The sequence below is a fragment of the Anser brachyrhynchus genome, assembly GCF_964034855.1.
Source record: "Anser brachyrhynchus genome assembly, chromosome: 25".
Classification (NCBI taxonomy): Eukaryota; Metazoa; Chordata; class Aves; order Anseriformes; family Anatidae; genus Anser; species Anser brachyrhynchus.
The window spans coordinates 1664926-1682647 of NC_137718.1; the positions used below are offsets into that span (position 1 = coordinate 1664926).

General features: G+C 65.8%; 2 protein-coding genes across 6 annotated transcripts; both read right to left on the reverse strand.

Moving 5' to 3' along the window:
• Positions 1-94: 94 nt before the first annotated feature.
• SCN4B (sodium voltage-gated channel beta subunit 4) lies at positions 95-10945 on the reverse strand (the record flags this gene model as incomplete). 4 transcript variants are annotated; one of them, XM_080567695.1, is made up of 6 exons in its annotated part: positions 95-2420; positions 2511-2640; positions 2802-3027; positions 3631-3794; positions 6800-6839; positions 7018-10945. In XM_080567695.1, the coding sequence occupies 6 exons, from the start codon at positions 7300-7302 to the stop codon at positions 2327-2329; spliced, it is 939 nt and encodes a 312-aa protein (XP_080423821.1). In that variant the 3' UTR covers positions 95-2326. The 4 variants fall into 4 exon arrangements, with proteins under 4 accessions (XP_080423821.1, XP_080423819.1, XP_080423820.1 ...); XM_080567693.1 differs by lacking the exon at positions 6800-6839 and having other exon boundaries at positions 7018-7069; XM_080567694.1 differs by lacking the exons at positions 6800-6839; positions 7018-10945 and adding an exon at positions 5085-6149.
• Positions 10946-11084: 139 nt separating this feature from the next.
• Positions 11085-16629, reverse strand: SCN2B (sodium voltage-gated channel beta subunit 2). 2 transcript variants are annotated; one of them, XR_013942012.1, is made up of 5 exons: positions 16317-16629; positions 13904-14070; positions 13454-13664; positions 12193-13315; positions 11085-11537 (listed from the first exon to the last, which is right to left on the reverse strand). XR_013942012.1 is itself a non-coding variant. In XM_080567697.1 (4 exons), exons 1-4 carry the CDS (start codon positions 16384-16386, stop codon positions 13116-13118), a joined length of 648 nt encoding a protein of 215 aa, XP_080423823.1. In that variant the 5' UTR covers positions 16387-16629; the 3' UTR covers positions 11085-13115. The 2 variants fall into 2 exon arrangements, 1 of the variants encoding a protein (XP_080423823.1); XM_080567697.1 differs by having other exon boundaries at positions 11085-13315.
• Between the last annotated feature and the right edge of the window lie 1093 nt (positions 16630-17722).

Below are 17722 nucleotides of genomic sequence, written 5' to 3' on the forward strand. Positions count from 1 at the left end.
GCTGGGAAGCAGCAGCCACCAGCCCAGGACGAGCAGGCACCGAGCTGCCACCGCTCAGCCCCGTGAACACCCACAGCAGTCCCAAGCGGAGAGGTTCCCGGTCAACTCAAACTTTATTTCACTCAAGGCAAAGCTAACTATTCCCCTACAGTGCAAAATGCCTTAGAAGTCGTCGCAGAGCGTGTGGTACACGCCCTGTGTTGATTTGCAGGGATCCCTACATGTGTTTATATATGCTTACACACGTATGTGGCCATCACAGCTCACACCCTGGCCCTGCCTTTGCCCTGGCACAGCCCCTGTGGCTGCAGGGAGCCCCAGCAGAGCTGGCACGAGCCCCTTAGCTCCCCCCAAGCCCACCACACCGCACACATACGTGCATAGATAGAGTTGCATTTCCCAAACTGGTTATGTTGACGTCGTCCATCAAGCCAAAGGAGCAATCCATGCATAGTACGGCACGGCAGAGCCCGCGGTACGCGGAGCTGGGGCCAGGTATCGTCTAAAAAAAGGCTGACGGGTTAGGACAGCTAAAAACAGTTCTTTTAAAAAAAACTCCTTCCTCCCCTCGCCGTCCTCTCCCATTTCTGCGAGGGTGGGCTGGGGGCTCGGGGGGCAGCGGGGAGGTCTCACGCTTCCTCCCAAGCTCTCATGCGTGACGAGGGCACCCCACAGCACCTGGCAGCACCCTGCCTTTCGCCCTGGGGTCTCGGAGCGCGTTGCAAAGCGGCGCGGGGAGCCTCGCACCCCCTGGGAGGTAAATGGGGTTTGCTGCGCCCATTTCACAGATGGGAAGACTGAAGAAGAGGAACCAGTGGTTCGCCTGGGGGTCCCCAGGGGCAGGGGGGGAGTGGGAGCCTGGGCTCAGCTCCCATTTAAGCAGCAGCCGAGGAAACCTGCCCCAGGCCACTGTCCCCACGTGTCCCTGTGTGCCAGGGATGCCCTGCAGCTGTCGGGTAAGGCAGCCCCCAGCCTTCCTCCTCTGATCTGCCCCCAAATCCTCGCCTACCTCCCCTCCTGGTGCAAAGCCTCTGTGGCTGGGGAAGTGCAATGCTCCCCTCATGCTGCTGGGAAAGGGGTGGGAACAGCCCCATCCTGTCAACGAGTGGAGGGGAAACTGGAAGGGAACAAATCGCGCCCTAAAGGACAACCTGAACTGCATCTGTAGGGTTAACTCGTCCCCCTTCCTGTTCCACGTCCAGCTGCAGCCCTTGGGAAAAAGGCTGGTTTGTGTTAAAGTTCTCCTTTCCTCAGAAGCCCAGGGAGGCTTTTTGGGGTCCCCTGCACAGGGGCAGCACGACGGCAGGCACGCAGCTCCCTAACAGCAGCTGCTCCAGGCCTGCACCCCCACTGCAGGCCCCCTCTGCAAGAACCCCCGGCTTCCTGAGCACCCCTCACCCAGCGACCCTGCAGCACCTCTCGGCTGTGAGCTGGGGAAGCCTCACAGCGAGCCCTGAGAGGCAGAGCCCTGTTGGTATCCCCTTTTACAGATGGGGAAAAGTGAGGCACGGCGAGGCCCCAGGGTCACCCCGCCGGCCCGTGGCAGGACCGGGATTGGGATGGGGCAGCCCTGGCCCTGCTCCTCTCGCCAGGGCCCGACCGTGCCAGTTTTCCTCCAGGAGAGGGAAGTGCAACCAGCCCTTTTCCCAGGGGAATCTGATATAAAAATATCCGCTTAACGAGTTAAGCCCTGGCCGCTCGGCCCTGAGAGCATCCCTGCCTTCAGGAGAGGGGAGGATGAGGAAGGGCAGAACTGACACCAGCCCAGGGAGGGAGCCCGGAGCGGCAGCCCCCACGGGGTGCCAGCCGAGGAGCTGAAGCCGAGCCGTTCCTGCAGCCCCACGTCGCCCCCACTCTGCCCCATGTGCCGGCCCCACGGCGAGTTTTGCGCACCCTCACCCTGCTCCCCCAACCACCCACACGAAGCTCAGCATCAGAGCAAAACGAGACACCCCAATCTCATCGCACCCCTGACCCCCGGGCACGCCGGGCCCCCCGGCCACCCCCTGCCCTGCACCCAGGGGTGCACGGCACATACAGCACCCACTGCGGGCTCCCCAAGCACCCAGCCCCGCTTCCCTCGGCGCAGGGCAGGGCAGGGCAGTGCAGGGCAGGGGGCTCCCTCGTCCCAGCGCTGTCCCCGTCTGCAGGATGCCCCCGTCCCCGCGGCAGCCGAAGCCGTGTCCCAGAAGCGGTGCAGGTTGCAGGCACGTGTGTAACAGAAACGTGTCTCGAGCGTCGGCATTTCGGAAAGGAAACAGAAGGGAGAGGCTTCTCCCCGTCCCAGCTCCCTGCCCTGCTTGGGGCCGGGGCTCCGTGCGCTGCTTCATGCCTTCGGGGGGGCTTTTTGTTCCGCCTTGGAGCCCGCCAGGCCGTTCTCCGTGTTGTCGTTGCCCGAGGAGCTGACGAGGCACTCCTTCCTGGGGGAGAGCACACAGCAGCTGACACCCCCGGCCCCCAACCCCCCCCCTCCCCGGCAGCATCCCCAAGGGACCGGTGCCCGCACTCACTTCCCATCCTGCGTCTTCTTGATGATGAAGAGGACGACCCTCTTGACGAGCATGAAGAGGATGAGGAGGCCGAAGAGCCCCCCCACGACGCCCACGATGATGAGCGTCAGGGTGTTGTCCGTCTCCTCCACTGCCGGGGACAAGGTGCAGAGGGGCCTCAGGACGGGGTGGGGGGGTCCCAGCAGCGCTGCCCCCCCAGGACCCTGCACCCCACCATGACCAGGAGCCCCGGGGGCACCTCGGCTTCTCGCCCCCGCCACTCGGAGGAGCAGGACCCCGGCCGGCACTTACTCCTGTGGACCACGGTGAGGATGATGGTGGCGTTGTGCTGCGCATTCTTCTCCCTGGGGTTCTTGACGTGGCAGGTGTACTTGCCGGCGTCGCTGAGCTCCACATCCTTCAGCACGATGGAGATGTTGTTGTCCTTCCCCGTCGTCGAGCCGACGAACTCCACCCGCGGGTTGCGGCTCACCAGGAAGGGCTCGGAGGTTTTGCTCTTTATCTTGCCGTGGTAGATCTGCAGGGGCAGGGGTGCGGCACGGCGGGGTCGGAGGGACCCCGAGCGCTCCACAGACATGGGGACCCCGGCGCCCCCGGCACCGCAGGTGCAGCAGGCCAGCCTCCCTCTTGCAGCCACGGCATGGACCATGCAAAAGCAGGAGCACCGGGGCTGAAGTCCCTTTGCTCTGGGGCTATAAGCACAGACTTGCTCCCAACAGCCCTCCTGTGAACTGTTTGAAGAGCAGAGCGTGCCCAGCAGGAAGCAAATCTGAGCAGCCCTTAGCATCTCAGAGCAAGCACAGGAGGAGCAAATTAACCGTATTTTGCCCTAAGTGCGGACCTGCACCTGAACAGCCAACTTATGACCAGTTTATGGAAAGAAATGAGCCTGGAGGCAGCAGAAAGAGCAGAAGAGCTTTACTCCAAAAGCACAACCATGCACGGGTGCTCGAGTCCCCCTGTTTGCAACGCCCTGTTCCCCCAGAGCTGGGCTGGCTCAGAAGGAGAGCATCCTGCGAGAGGAGGAGGGCAGCCAGCCGAGAGCCTCCGAGCTGCTCTGCACCGGGATCGTTGGAAAGGACCTGCCAGGAGAAGAGGCAAAGCCCGGCGAGCCACCCACCATCTCCGTCGAGTTGAAATACCACGTGAAGACCAGGTCCTGGAAGCCGATGCAGGTGGTGAAGGTGCAGGGCAGCAGGACGTCGGAGCCGTTCAGAGCCAGCACAGTGTTGGTCTTCCCCACCGACACCTCCAGGGCCAAGGCGATGGCGAGGACGTGCAGACCTGGCAGGGAGCAGAGCGTGAGGGCACGGCGCCGGCACGGCCAGAGCATGGCAGGGCTGTGCTGGGGGCCCCTTGTGCGTGTGCTGCAGCCACGCGGGACAGCAAATGCTCCTGCCCCAGCTCCACGTCCTCCTCCTGCAGGAACCCAGCTGTCTGCTGCCTTAAGACAGCGCAGATTCAAAGGGATCCAGAACATCACCGAAGATAAAGATGCAAATTAAAGCCCCGATTCGCCTGTTATCATCACAGAAGTTGTCATCCACAACTCCTCCAGCTAAGCCTTAAAGTTGGGGGGGGGGGGGGGGGGGGGGGAAGCCGAAAGCCAAGCAGAGCTCTCTGTTCTGCAAGCAAGGAGCTCACGCACTAATTAGTATTTCTGCCCTGGACAGCCGCCAGCCTGCCCGTCCTCCACCCCGGCGAAGGGCTCGCGCTCGCCAGGCGGAGCAGCCTCCCCTCCTGCTGGCCTCACCGAGCCTCCCGCTGGAGTTGGGGGACGACCTTCAAAGAGCAGGACGCAGCTCGCCCGTGCCTCTCCCCTGCCTTGGCAGCGAGCAGTGCTTCGAGGGAGCCGGTACAAGCCCAGCTGCGAGAGCCGAGGGCGCCTCCGACAGCTGCCGGGTCCCCCACAGGGAACAGCTCGGCGGTCCTGTGCACCGCCCCAGCACCACAAAACCCCTTTCCTGCGGGCAGGGGATGCTTTGCTCCGGGCTGGGGGAGCAGCCCCACTCACAACAACCCGGCAAAGCATCCTGCACGCTGCTCCCAGACCTGGGACACCGGGGGGACCCCTCCCTGCAAAGCTTTCCCCGGGGACTCGGGCACTTCGCCCCACCGGCCCCGTAACTCCGAGGAGCTGCCCGCAGCTTCAGGCTCTGCTCCCCGCAGCCTCCTCAGCTGCTGATTTATTCTCCCACACATGCCCATGCTAAGAGCTCCCCAGGCACGTCGCAGCCCAAGCCAAGCCCAGAGCCCTGCATCCTGGGCTTCGGGCCCTGCTGCAGTGCTGCAGCGCGAGCACTGCAGGGGAAGAGTTACTTAACTTCACCAACAAGCACTTGGTGTTCTGCTACAGAGGCTTCCTCCAGCACCACAGAGCTACTCCCAGTGGACGGAGGGCTCGTGCATTCATCACGCTCTGAGCCCAGCCCCAGGGGTGCTGCAGGAGGGCTTCACGGCCAGGAGTGTCCTGGGGAAGCAGGGCTGCTGCCTGCAGCAAGGCTGAGGGGGAGGGAGCCTGGCTCTGCAGGGGTGCTGGGGCCGGCGGGGTGCTGCACGGGGACAGTTACTTACAGGAAAGATGATTCTTTGTGGCTCCTGACACTTTTAATCCTGTCTGCCCCAGTTATAACATCATCAGTGTAATCTGAATTGCATGCATGGGGTAAACGGAGGCTGATCCTGTTCCTGTCAAGCTGTGGTCTCAGGAAGACAGAAGCGATAAGTTACCACTAAATAAAGCCCAGAGGAAATGCAGGGGAGATCGCTGCCTCAACTTGCCACGCCACCTGCCACTGTTACTTTTCCATATGCCCAAAGCTGCTGCACTTTGGACCCCAGCACCCTGCTTTGCACCCCTCGGGGCCAGCCCATGCAGAGGGAAAGCTCCTGGTTGGGGTCTGCCTCCCCTGCCTGAAGGAACAAGGCACAGAGACAGGGAGCAGCAGCCCTGCTACTGAGAACCTTGGCTGTCTGCTCTGTGCTCTGGTAGGGACGGTGGGCGCTTGGGGCAAGAGAAAGCAGCAGTAGCCCAGAGCAACACTTTCCCCACAAAGGTTTTGGGGCAGCCCTCCGCTTCACCTGCAGCCCATCAGTAAGCCAGGCTGGGAGTCACGGCCCTGCTGAGCACATGGGGTTCACCTGGAAGGCTGCCGGATGCCTCCACCACCCGCGAAAAAGCTGTTCCGTAAAAACTTCCATCGCCCGTAAAAATCAATGCGAGCTCCTGGCACAGCAAGCAAGCCGCGCCTGGCTGCCCAGGTTCCTGTCCACACGGGCTAAAAGGGAGCTGAAATCACCCCGAGCCCCGGCAGGACATGCTCAGGGCAGGGCAGGACAGCCAGGACTAACCCTGCCAGTGGGCACCGATAGCCCGAGCCACGCTGCGGCTCCCCGGTGCAGCCTGGAGCCCGCTGCCAGTCCCTGGGGAGTCCCAAAGCACCCAGAGCAGCACAGACACCCCCCCCTCCCCCCATCCTGCTCCCAGCCCACCCTAGAAGCCTGGGGGACAAGTTCCCATCTCCCCCCCAGTTCCCTGGTCCCCAGCACCCCCGAGTCTCTCCCAGTCCCAGCCCCATGCTGTGAGCAGCTCGCACCGCACCGAGCTGGGGCACCATCACCAGGGAACAGCACCCAGATCCCGCAGGCAGCCTGGTACTTACACGTCTTTTGGCATCTCCAGCTCACTTAGAATAATCCTAAGGACTATGCCCTCTAAAACACCTTTCAAGGGAGTTTCCCAACAGCAAGTGCTGCGAATGCAGCCTTGGGTTTCAGGCTCCCTGTGCCCCCCAGAGCACCAGGACCAGCACCAGGACCAGCACCAGGACAAGCTATGCAAGCACGGGTGCAGCGGTGGGCGAGCGCTGATGAGGGAGGCTTGGAAGCAGCCCAGGGGCTGCAGCAGGGAGGGGATGGCTGCAAACCCCCTTCCTCCTCTGTGTCCCCAGGGGAACCGGGGACCTCCCCGGACCCGGGGCTGGGCTCATGCTCCAAGCGGTGCGGGTTCACCCCGAGCCCGGCAGAAGCGCATGCAGACGGCTCTTTTCCAAAACGCGCTGTAAAAGGACGACCTGTCGGCGGGCGTGCTGCAGCAGCGGCTGCTCCCCTCCGGCCATCCCCCGGCGGGTGCCAGCAGCGGACCCCGCTCAGCACCGAGCAGGGCAAAGCGGGGCGCGGCCGCGGCGGCGGCAGGAGGCAGCCGGGGTGCTGGGAGCCACGGCTGCGGGCAGGGCAGGGGCTGCAGCCGGCGCTTCGGAGCCCTCTCCCGGACCCTGCTGCGAAGTCACCTTGGACAAGCCACTTATCCTCAGCGCTTCGGGCTGCGGAGCAGGGACGGTGGCGTTAGCGCGCAGCGGCCGCCGGCTCCTCGCGGCGCAGGCAAAAAGCGGGCGCCGGGACGGGGGGAGCCCCCGTTTTGGGGTGGCGGTGGCGGGGGGGGACACCCCTGGGGGCGGCGGTTCCCGGGGGGGAGCTGCTGCTGCTGCTGCTTTCCCCCGTCCCTTACCCAGCAGCGCTGGCAGCAGGCGCGGCGAGGCGGCGGCGGGGCGCGGGGCCATGGCTGCGGCGCGGGGGGGGCCCGGCTGCCCGCAGCGCCCGGCTCTGGCCGCCCCCGCCGAGGGCGAGCCGTGCCGGGCGGAGCCGGGCCGGGGGGAAGGAGGAGAAGCAGCAGGAGGAGGAGGAGGAGGAGGAGGAGAAAGGAGGAGGAGGAGGCGGCGCTGCGCCCTCCGCCGCGCCCCTCGCCGCGCCCCCCGCACGCCCCCGGGGTGTCCCCAGGTCGCCCCCCCGGCATCGTTTGCTAATGGGAAAAGCCCCCCCCGAAAGACGCAGGGCTGGAGCCGGGCAGGGTGACCTCGGCTGTGTCCCTGCAGCCCCCCCCCCCCCCGCCCCGGCAGCCCGAGGAGGCTCCGAGCATCTGTGCGGCCGCAGAGCAGGACGCGGAGCCAGGGCGCGGGGAGCAAATGCTGGCGCCAAAGGGAACGCGTTGGAAACTTCCCTTGTCTGCCGTGAGCTCGTTCCCGGTAATTGTTTGCACAGAAGTTCGCGTACCAGCAGCCTCCCCACCGGCACATCCATTAGAGCCAACCCTGGGCACGCCGCACCCCGACGGGCGGTGGCGGGGGCCCTCCTAATGGAGGCCTCCGGTGATGCGAAGTGCGAGGATGGAGCTGCACCTTACCGCCCCGGTCCATTAGAGAGCAGGACCCCTGCTCGCAGCAGCAATTTGCTGGCGGTGACGCATCCTGAGGCCAGGCGTGGTGGGAAGGGAGGCGAGGTGCGGCACTGCCCGCGTCTGGGGCTGCGCCCCTTCCTGGCACAAGGCACGTGTCCCGGCCAGGCTCCCCAGGTGAGGCTGTCCCCCCCTTGCAGGGTACGGCACTACAGCACAGCTCCCCTGAACAGGACGCTCCGTTGGGCGTGGGATGCCGCATGTCCAAGGTGTCAGCTCCAGGGCAGATCGAGAGACCCCCCATGCCCCACTCCTGCCCCCTTTGCAGCTCCTTCCCAGCCGGTTGGCAGCACCAGGGATAAGGGACGGGGAAAGCAGGGGGCTTTGCAGGGCACTGGGATGTCCTGGGGGACCGAGAGGGTGCCAGCAGTGCCTGTGGGTTGGGGACAGAGGGCTGCAGAGCTGGCAGCAGAGGCAGGAAAAATACCGGCACAGCGGGCTGGGCTTCCCTGAGCCGGCGCTGCGGGAGCGCCGTGGAGAGGAGTGCTGATGCTGTAGGAGGGCTCTGGCCGTGCTGGATACGGCCAGGTGAGGAACACAGCTAGGTGGAAGGTACGGCCAGGTGCTGGGTACGGCCAGGTGCCGGGTAGAGCTCGGCAAGCAGAGCTGCAGCAAGCGGGCAGGCAAAGGAGACAGGAGGAGGAGCGCTGCATCTGCTGGAGCCTTGCTAATTGGGGTGCAGCGGGGGGGGGCACCTCTGAGGGGCAGCTTGGCAGAGAGCTGTGAAGGGGAGGAGGGATACCTGTCATCCCTGTTAGGGTGCGTGATGGCCTATTGCTTGGCCAGACAACGTGAAGGGGCTCCCATGGGTGCTGGCACAAACCTTGGCAGGCTCGTAGCCCAGCTTCCCCCGGGACAAGGTGACCCCAGAGCCCCCAGGGACCCTGCAACCTCTGCAGCTCCCGCAGCCCCGGCATCCCCCAGGGACCCTGCAGCCCCCACAGCCCCTGCGGACCCTGCAGACCCCAGACCCTGCCTCCCCCCCAAGCACCCGGCAGGGGCAGGGGGCAGGCAGCAAGCCGGGGCTGTGCTCCCGCTCCCGCTGCAGGTGGGGGCCAGCCCTGCCCCGGCGGCCGCAGGGCACAGAGCGGGATGCTGCCTGTCACCGCGGCCTGATGGAGCTGTCACACTTGGCAGCTCCGGCCGGTCTCCTTGGCTGGCTGCTCTCCTGAGACATCTGCTGCCACCGCGGGCCTGGGAAAGGCTCTGCTCCCCCGCCAGCCGTGCGCTCCGCGGCCAGGAAGGGCACCCGGGATTTTGGCGCGCTGCTGAGATGTCCGGCGCGGGGATACTGCGGCTCAGCGGAAAGTTTTTGCTGAGCCCAGCACAAGGCTGCCGTGTCTGGTTTCAGGAAGGTGAGCGCTCTCTGCTCAGACGCTGTCACCTCCCTGCTGGGACAGGACGCATGGGCTCGGGGGTCCGACCAGCTGGCAGATCACTCCTGGAGCTGTTCTCGGGGCACGTCTGGCTCTGGGGAGTGAAGAACTGGGAGATGGTGGTGCTGTGCCCCATGCGGGTCTGCCCCTGGCACAGATCCCATGCTGTGCCCCAGGGGACAGCCGACCTACAGGACGTAAGTGGGCTCTGGTGGGCTCCGGCAGCCTACTGGGGGGCACAGCAGCCACCAAGCCCCTGTGTCCCCCTCGCTCGCCCTGCACAGTTGGAGCTGGGAGGGTTAAAATGCCCGGCAGCTCTCCGAGGAGGGCTCCTGCTTCCCTCCACGTGGGCAGGGGAGCGGGGTAGGGCTGAGCAGAGCAGCGTCGGGCTGCAGCCTCCGGCACAATGCAGCAGGCACTGCGCTGGCCCCGGCTGCCCTGGAGCATCCTGCAGGGAGCAGCCCTGGCACCAGCGCAGGGACTGCCCTGGCCCCCTCCCAAACCTCTGGGAGCGAGGGGCGGCAGGCAGAGCCCTCCTGCCGACGGAGGAGGAGGCGACGCTGGAGCAGAGCTTCCCATCAGCACCTTATATTTACTGCAAGGTCCTCTGGCTGTGACCTTTAAAAGACAAGGTGGCCTGGCAGCCCGGAGCCGTCAGCCACTCGGCAGGAGCTGGGCCAGGCGCGCCGAGCAGCGGGCTGGGAGCTGAGCGAGAGGTCCGGGCACGCAGACTGCGGTGAGTGCTTGGCTGCCTTTGTCGCCCTCCGCCCTCCCTTGCCTGCAGCTCTCCCCCCAGCAATGCTTTCCTCTCCCCTGCCTCCCTCTGCCACGCAGAGCCGTCCGTCCCGCTGCTGGCCTGCTCCCCGGGGAGCGAAGCTGCCAGCCCCCCCTTCTGCAGACCCTTTAAAGCAGGGCAAGAGGAGCGGTGACCCGGGAGGCACTGCAGGGGCAGCTGCACTGGGACAGCCGTGTCCCTGCAGAAAGTTTTTGACTCGATGCAGCCCAGGGCCACTTCAGCGGGACCTCGGAGGCTGCGGTGCTGCCCTCACACCCTCCTCAGCTCCCCCGGGGCTGCCCCGGGCTTTCCCCTTTTCCAGGTCCCTCCTCAGCACCTGCATCGTCACTCGCAGGATGGCCAGGACCCCATCCCAGTCGTGTCCCCAAACTGCCAACTGGTCCCCGGTGTCCTTTGTTGCGCTCGCCCTGCCGGAGGGCTGTGACTGCCCCAGAGCAAGCGGCCACAGGGCTGTGTGTCCCCCCCAGGTTGTGGCTTCTTTCCACCACGGTGCTCTGCTCCCCTGCCAGGTCCGGGCACAAGCCCCAGCCCGGGGCCAGCAGAGCACGGTGTCACCAGCCCCGGGAGGTGACACCCTGCCCTTCCCCTGGGAGGGAGAGGAAGGTGGGAGCTTCGTGCTGTGTCACCCTGCGGCACACAGCAGGGTGTGTGGGGACCCCCGTGCCGGGGCGAGGACGAGCTGAGGCTCGGAGCTGTCGCCCTTCCCTCGGTGCACAGAGCATCAGCAGAAGGTGCGAGGCAGGGTCACGAGGGCCTGGCCGAGGCACAGCAGAGTTTCTTTTAGTGCCGTGCACTTTCCGTGGGTGCACCACCCACCGTGCCCCCAGCAGCGGGCACCCCCAGCTCTGTGCCCAGCAGGGGTGGCTGAACCCCCGCAACGCAGCCGGAGGCGCTCAGGGTGAGCAGAGCATCCCTGGAAGCTCGGTGCGGGAGGGTTCGGGCAGCAAAGCCCACCTCCCGGCACCTGCACTGCCCTGCAGCATTGGGCTCTGTGGCAGCCCCCGAGCACACACTGCTCTGTGCTCGGTCAGCACCCAAAGCAAACCCGCTGCCCATGTGGGACCAAGTCCTGGGCTCAGTGGAGCCTTTTAATCCCATGGGCAGACGTCCAGAGAGAGGCACCCTGCCCTGCCCCTCCTGCAGGCAGCAGTACAAAAGCATCCAGCGCAAAGTTTGCATTTTGTTGTTCTTTTGTTCGTTTAACTGTACAAAGAGCAATAAAAACATCCTACATCAGGCTTTGGCAGAACCACCACCAGCAGAGTGCTTGGCAAAAAAAAAACATGGGAAGGCGCAAACCCAGAAGTGCAGCCATGGCCGGTAACGGCGCCTCCTGTACATTTATATTTGCAGAGACTCTCCGGTGTGTACAGCTATGTACATACAGATGCATTGGCAAGTTGCAATCCAAGGACAGTGCATGAGCGAAATGAAAGGCGCGGGACCGGCCACGTGGCAGTCGGAGACCTTTGGCCGCGGGGACGGTGGCTGTGCCCCGAGGAGCCGCTCGCAGCCTGGCCTCGAGCCGGAGGCAGCCCCAAAAACCGCTGGCGGCTGAGCAGGAAAGCGGCGCGGTGTGTGCGTGTGGGCGCAGGCAGCGCTGCTCTGCCCCCCAGGCAGGGGAGCTGGCGGGAGGGGGGAAGCCACAGGACAGCGGGCAGCAGGCGGCGCATCCCTGCTGCGCACGGGCACGGCAGCAGCGCAGCCCCCGGGGGGTCAAGGGGACACGGGGGGCACCGGGGACAGAGCAGGGCACACATAGTGTCCCGGCATCCCCAGGGCATGGGGGCATTGCTTGCGGAGCTGTGGGGATGGCACTCGGCTGGGGACATGGCGGAGAAGGGAGGTGTGAGGAGTGCTCCCCTGTTCCCAGCCGTGCTGCTTTTGGGGGACAAGGGACTGGGCACAGGGTCCCCCGGGGCTCCACGCACTGCCCTGCCCCACGCAGCAGCGTGTCCTGCCTGCAGTGGGACAAGAAACACCTGGGCATGGTGCAGCAGGGGACGTGTCCCCAGGTCACCTCCAGCTCCTCTCGCTGCCCGCGCTCCCCAGCTGGCACCGGTCCCTGCCACGTCCTGAGGCCACCGGACGCGGGCACAGAGAGGCAGGGGCTTGTCCAAAGCCCCTGGGAGGGAGCCGCTGCAAGCAGGGCAGGAGCTGGGCCATGGGTTTTGGGGGGCCCCAGTCAGGAGGCATCTGGCACTGCGGGGCCCCCCGGCCGGGCAGGCTGGCAGTGCGTGGCCATGGCAGTTACAAGTTGTGCAGGGCTCCTCGGGGGGCTGGGAGAGGCAGTTTTGGGATCTCAGGGCTGCTCGGGGTGCCGGAGCTGTCCTGCATGGGGCCCCACAGCTGCACCCCTCCTGCCCTGCACATCCTCCTCCTCCTCCTTCTCCTCCCAGCAGCCGCACGCTGCTGCTCCCCACCGCCGCGGTTTGGCACATCGGCAGAAGACTTTCCATTAGAGCCACCCTCCCCAGGAAGGAAGCAAGCACGCACACAAAAAAAGAATCAGCCCAGCATCTTTGGCGGAGATGCTGAGGCCCAAATATAGCCCGAGCGGCAGAAGGGGACGTCCATTACGCACCCGGAGCCATCAGCGGCTCCAAGTACCAGCAACGCTCGGAAAAACGCCCGGGCTGGCGGTCGTCATCTGGCCTTTCTGAGCAGGTGGGGACAGCCCCGAGGAGCACGAGCTTCTGGTTGTGGCACCTCACACAGGACTTGCAGGAACGGGCACCTCTCGGGGTCGCCTCGGGGTGGGGACGTCGGTGTCCGAGCCCCGGGCACAGCAGGAGTGCCTCCGGGCTGCGGCGTAGCGCTGGGGCTTTGTGCAGCGGGACAGGGCGCGGACACCCAGCCCCTGCTGCCCCTCCTGTCACCACCTCTGTGCGCAGGGACCTCGGTGTCCCTCCCTCTGCCACGTCACGCTGTCCCCAGCGCCCGTCCCGGCCCCGTACAGCACTCTGGCACCAGACGGTGCCCAGCAGGAGCGGGGCCCAGCGGGTCCCAGCCCAGGTGCAGCGCCAGCCCCGCTCCCGGCCACGGCCAGGCTCCGGGGACCTTCTCCTCTCCGTGCCCTGCTCCAGGCGGGGTTGGCGTTTCGATGGAAGGAGGGATGCTTGGGGGAGACAGAAATCCTTGCTCTGGGAAGCACATCAAGGGGGTCACGCTGTACAGGGGCGAAGGGGGGCGGGCAGGGGGCGTTACTTGGTGCCCTCGTCTGGGTTGCCTTCGCCGTCTGTCTTCCCTTCCTCCTCCGTCTTCTGGTCGTCCGTGTTCAGCCTCTGCTGCTTTTTCCGGCGCACGCACTTCACCACCATCAGCACGAGGATGACCACAGCCAGGAAACCGCCCACCGAGGCGCCCACGATGACGGCCACCGTCGAGTCGCGCTTCGGGGGCTCTGGGGAGACAGGGCAGGGTCAGGCCATGCAGCCCCCACCGAGGCAGCCAAGAGGCAGGGGCAGGGCTCGAGGCAGAGCCAGGAGCCCGCCCAGCACCCCTGGGTGCCTGCCAGGAGAGGGGACCGCTCCACACCGACCTTTGGTGAGCACCTTGAGGCTGATGCTGGCGTGGCCCCGCTGCCGGTCGGGGGGGTTGAGGACATAGCAATTGTAGGTGCCCTCGTCCTCCAGCTGCACGTTGTTGAGGGTGAAGGACACGTCGTACTTGGTGGGGTTCCCGGTGAACTCCACGCGGTTCCCGAAGCGGTCCAGCTGCTTGTTCATGATCTTCGTCCGGAACTGCAGGAACTGGGCAGCGGGCACGGGGAGGGGTTGGGACAGTGCTCAGCACCACGAGCGCTCGCCCCCCCCCCAGCTGGGCACCCCCCTCCCTGCTCACACTGCACCCCACTCCCCCCAGGGTGGGCTGGCTCCCGTTCACCAAGAGCATGCATCTGGAGGGGGCTCACGACCCAGAGGGACCCACACGACTGCGCCAAGAGGGTCCCGGGACCCCTCAGCCCATCCCCAGCCCCGGAGAGACTCACCAGCTCCTCAGAGCAGTTCTTGCACTCCTGGTACGTCCAGTTGAGGGAGAACTGCTTGTTCTCCACCTTGTAGCAGGAGTTGAAGGTGCAGGAGAGCTTCACGGAGGTGCCGTTCAAGGCGTTGATGGTGGCAGGAGCCATCACCTCCATGCCCAGTCCCGAGGGCACTGCCGCAGGCACGGGGAACAAGAGCGGAGATGCGGACGAGTTAAATTGGGCCACAAATGTCCACCTCCCCACCCCATCCTGCACAGGGCTGGCTGCACAGGGCTCGCCCTGGAGCCCTTCAGGCCCTCCTGGACGCTGTGGCCAGCCAGGAGTAGGCTTCCTGGGGACAACGGGGGGCCAGCCCCGGCGCTGGCACCGTCCCTCGGCGCACAGAGAGCTGCAGGCTCTGCCAGGCCGCCTTGCTGCTGCGCGAGGGCCGATGGCACGAGCGCTAAATTCTGCTGACTCCAAGCCCAGCCCGCTCCTCGCCGCCTGAACGAGGCTCTGCTGCCGCAGACTCGGCAGCGCTGTGCAAGGGCTGGATGCAGCATCAGCGCCGGGGCTCAGCGCCACGGCTGCTGGGAGATTTATGGCTGCGCTCACCGCGTTTCCTTCCAGGCAGGGCGCCCTACGGCAGCCAGGGCCGGCTCCTGGGGGCTGCAACGCTCCCCCCACCCCGCGGGGCTCAGGCAGGGCTTCTCCAGCCGGGAACGACTGGGACAAGACCTCAGCCTCTCCTGGTGGGGGGCACAAGGCGGTCCCTGCAGCCCGGCCTTGCTGCAGCACAGAAACTGGGTCAGCGCCTGGTGCTGCCGGCAGGTCCGGGAGGCTCGCCTGGCGCACGGGCTGTGCCCCACTCCCTCTCCCACCCCTTCCCTGTAGCTCCCCACATCTCCAGCAGCCCCCAGGCAGCACCCAGAGCTCTGCCCACGGAGCCAGGCCCTGTGCAGGCAGCGGGCAGCCAGCCCTGATGCTATGCCTGCAGGAGGGGGGGACAGAGAGCCCTGGAGGGAGCTGGGACGGCTGAGGGGGCTGTGGCACCCCTGCGGCACCCCACGGGGCAGGGATGACGCCAGCAGCTTGCGCTTTTCAGATCACCTCACCTCTGCCCTTCGCTCTCAAACCTTCTTCCCGAGGTGCTCCCGGTTCCCAAGAATCTTCTCCAGGTTGCAGATTTGGCTGCTTCAAGCCACGGGTCTAGCTGCGGGATGGGAGCTGGTGGCATCCCCACGCCACCTGCGATAGCAGGTGCCCGGCCCTGCCACCCCAGCCCTGCCGCCTGGACACAGCTCGGATACTTTTAAGCAATCCTTGCAGCGGTGGAAGGGAAGATCTGGGCGTCTGCCTGTGCCAGGTGCCCCCTCGCAGACCCAGCCCCGCAGATGGGGGCTGGAGGGGTCTCCGCATAGCCCTATTTGAGTGCCCTGCAGCTCCTGTGCTACGCCCTGGGCTCCGTGTCTGTGCCTGGCTTGGTGCTGCAGCCCCTGCGTGCCCCAGAGCTCCGCAGGGGGCTGAGATGCCAGCGGGAGCTCAGTGGGCATCTCAGGCTCTGCAGTGCCACCAGGGGCTGTGCACGGACACGGGGCACTGCTGGACCACAGCCGGGGGTCCTCGCGGGGTCATGCCCATGCCCTGGGAGCGCTGATGTGCGGGGATCCCATTTCTAGGACCTGGGGCACCCCAGCAGCTGAAGACAAAATAAGTGGGGAAAGACATCCCCAGGGACTGACTGCCCAGGCTGTGTCCTGTGCTCTGTGCAGTCCCAAACGCTGTCACACTACACCCTGCTCCCCGGGGCCTGGGAGGTAAAATTACACGCAGCCTCCGAAGAAGCCCTCGCTGGGTGTTTTGCTCTCCATTCCCCCTCTGTCCCCTAAAGCCAAAGCAGCCCACCAGCAGCTCCAGGCCGGGGCGAGCAGCGCTGCGAGGAGGTGATGCATCCCTGCGCCCCGATCGATACGGCCCCAAAGCTGCTGACACACACTCGTGGCTGCGGGGCCGGGCAGCACGCAGGGCGCAGAGCCCGTGGTTCCCCCTGCCCGCCCGGACCCGGCACCGAACCGAGGGACGGCCGCAAGCCCCCCGCAGCCCCCCGACACCCAGCCAAGCAAACCCAGAGCTGCCCCTCTCCCCCTGCAGGGTGTGCAAACAGCCCTGTGTTTGGGGGAACCTCCAGCCAGCGGGATGCACGGCTTTGTATGGGGACGGTGCAGCTGCGGCGTGCCCCCCACCCTGCCCAGCAGCAGCAGCTTGGGCAGGGCGCGCAGCAGCCCAGCTCCGTCCCATCCCATCCCTGCAGGGCAGCATCTCTCGCCCCTTCCCCGGGGCCAGGAGGGGCTCGCAGGGTTTGGGGAGGGGGCTTCTCCCCAGCCTAGGTGCTCTCCCCTGGCAGCCGGGTGCATGCAGGGCTCGGGTCGGCACTTACCCAGCGAGAGCAGCAAGCTGAGGCCAGTGAGGTACAAGGTGGGCTGCGGGAGCCAGGCTTCCGGGCTCATTTTGAAGGAGTTTAGGGTTTGGAGAGGGCTTGGTGGTGGTGTGGGTGGTGGTGGTTTGGCTTTTTTCGAACGCCCGGGTTATTTGCCGGTGACATAGAACACGAGAGCTGCCTTATTCCCACAATATGGCCGGCGGAGCGGTGCGGGGCTGCGAGGAGCACTAAATGCTGTGGTTGGCGGATCGCAGCGCAGGAAGCGGGAGGGCAGGAAAATTTTCCCTGAGCAGAAGGCAAACACTGTCCCAGCGTGATGCTGCCCCGCGATGCAGCGTCAGGTCCTGAGCTGCGCCTGAGGGGCTTCATCCCCCCTCAATGGGACCAAACAGCTCCTCAGCTCCGTGCCCAGCATGGCCAAGAAGATTTCTGCTGGGATTCCCTCTTGGTGGGCAAGTTTGCTGCTGGAGCAAGCAGCGCTTGGGGCTCTTCCCCCAGAGAGCAAAGTGCCCCAGGCATCACCCCATGGCACAGACCTCACCATGGAGGCTTCTGTGAGCTCCTGCAGCCCCCCCTACCTCTGGGGCCAAGCACTGCATCGCTCCTGGCCAGCCAGAGGCTGGTGACCCCGCGGCAGTTCCCCCTCCTGAGAGCCCAGCTGGGCCCAGGGACCCCAGAAACGCTCTCCCCGAGCCGGGCAGAGAGCAGAGGGACTGGCCTGGCCCCAAAAGAGCAGAGGATCCCGAGGAGGCCGCCTGCACAGCAGCCCAGGCAGCGTGCCTCAGTGGAAGCAGTCCAAGCCTGGGTTGAGGCTGCTGAGAACAGGGCTAGAAGGAGCCCACACGTGGCCTCATGGGGAGCAGAGCGCTGGTGACAGCAGCCCCTCGGCCACCTAGTCCTCCTGCCCGGGGCCACAGGACAGCGTAGTTTGCTGTGGCAGCACCAGCGAGGAGAAAGGTGAGGGAGGCCCTGGAGCCAGAGCACATCAGGTCCCTGTGCATGGGGGCCCTGGGGAGGGAGGGAGGGGACAGGGGAGAGGCCGGAGGGGCTCTGCATCCAGGAGGGGAAACCGCCAGAGAAAGAGCAGGGTGAACACAGACACTGCTGAGCAAACACACCGCACACTCAGCACAGTCTCACAGCCGTGCAGGGCAGGCAGAGCCCGCTGGAAGGGGTCCCACCTCCCTGCGAAGGCAGCAGGGGGTCACGGGGCACCCCCAGCACCCCGAAACCAGCTCTGTTCGCTGGTTCCTCCTGCTCAGCCTCAGGCAGGGAAAAGAGAGCAGGGTGTCGACGTGAACCAAGGAGTGCAGAGCGGCGCGGTGCTGCAGTGTGCCATCCAGCAGGGCCGGGAGGTGGTCCCCAGCCGCAGCGCTGCACCTGCAGGTGTCAAACATCTATCT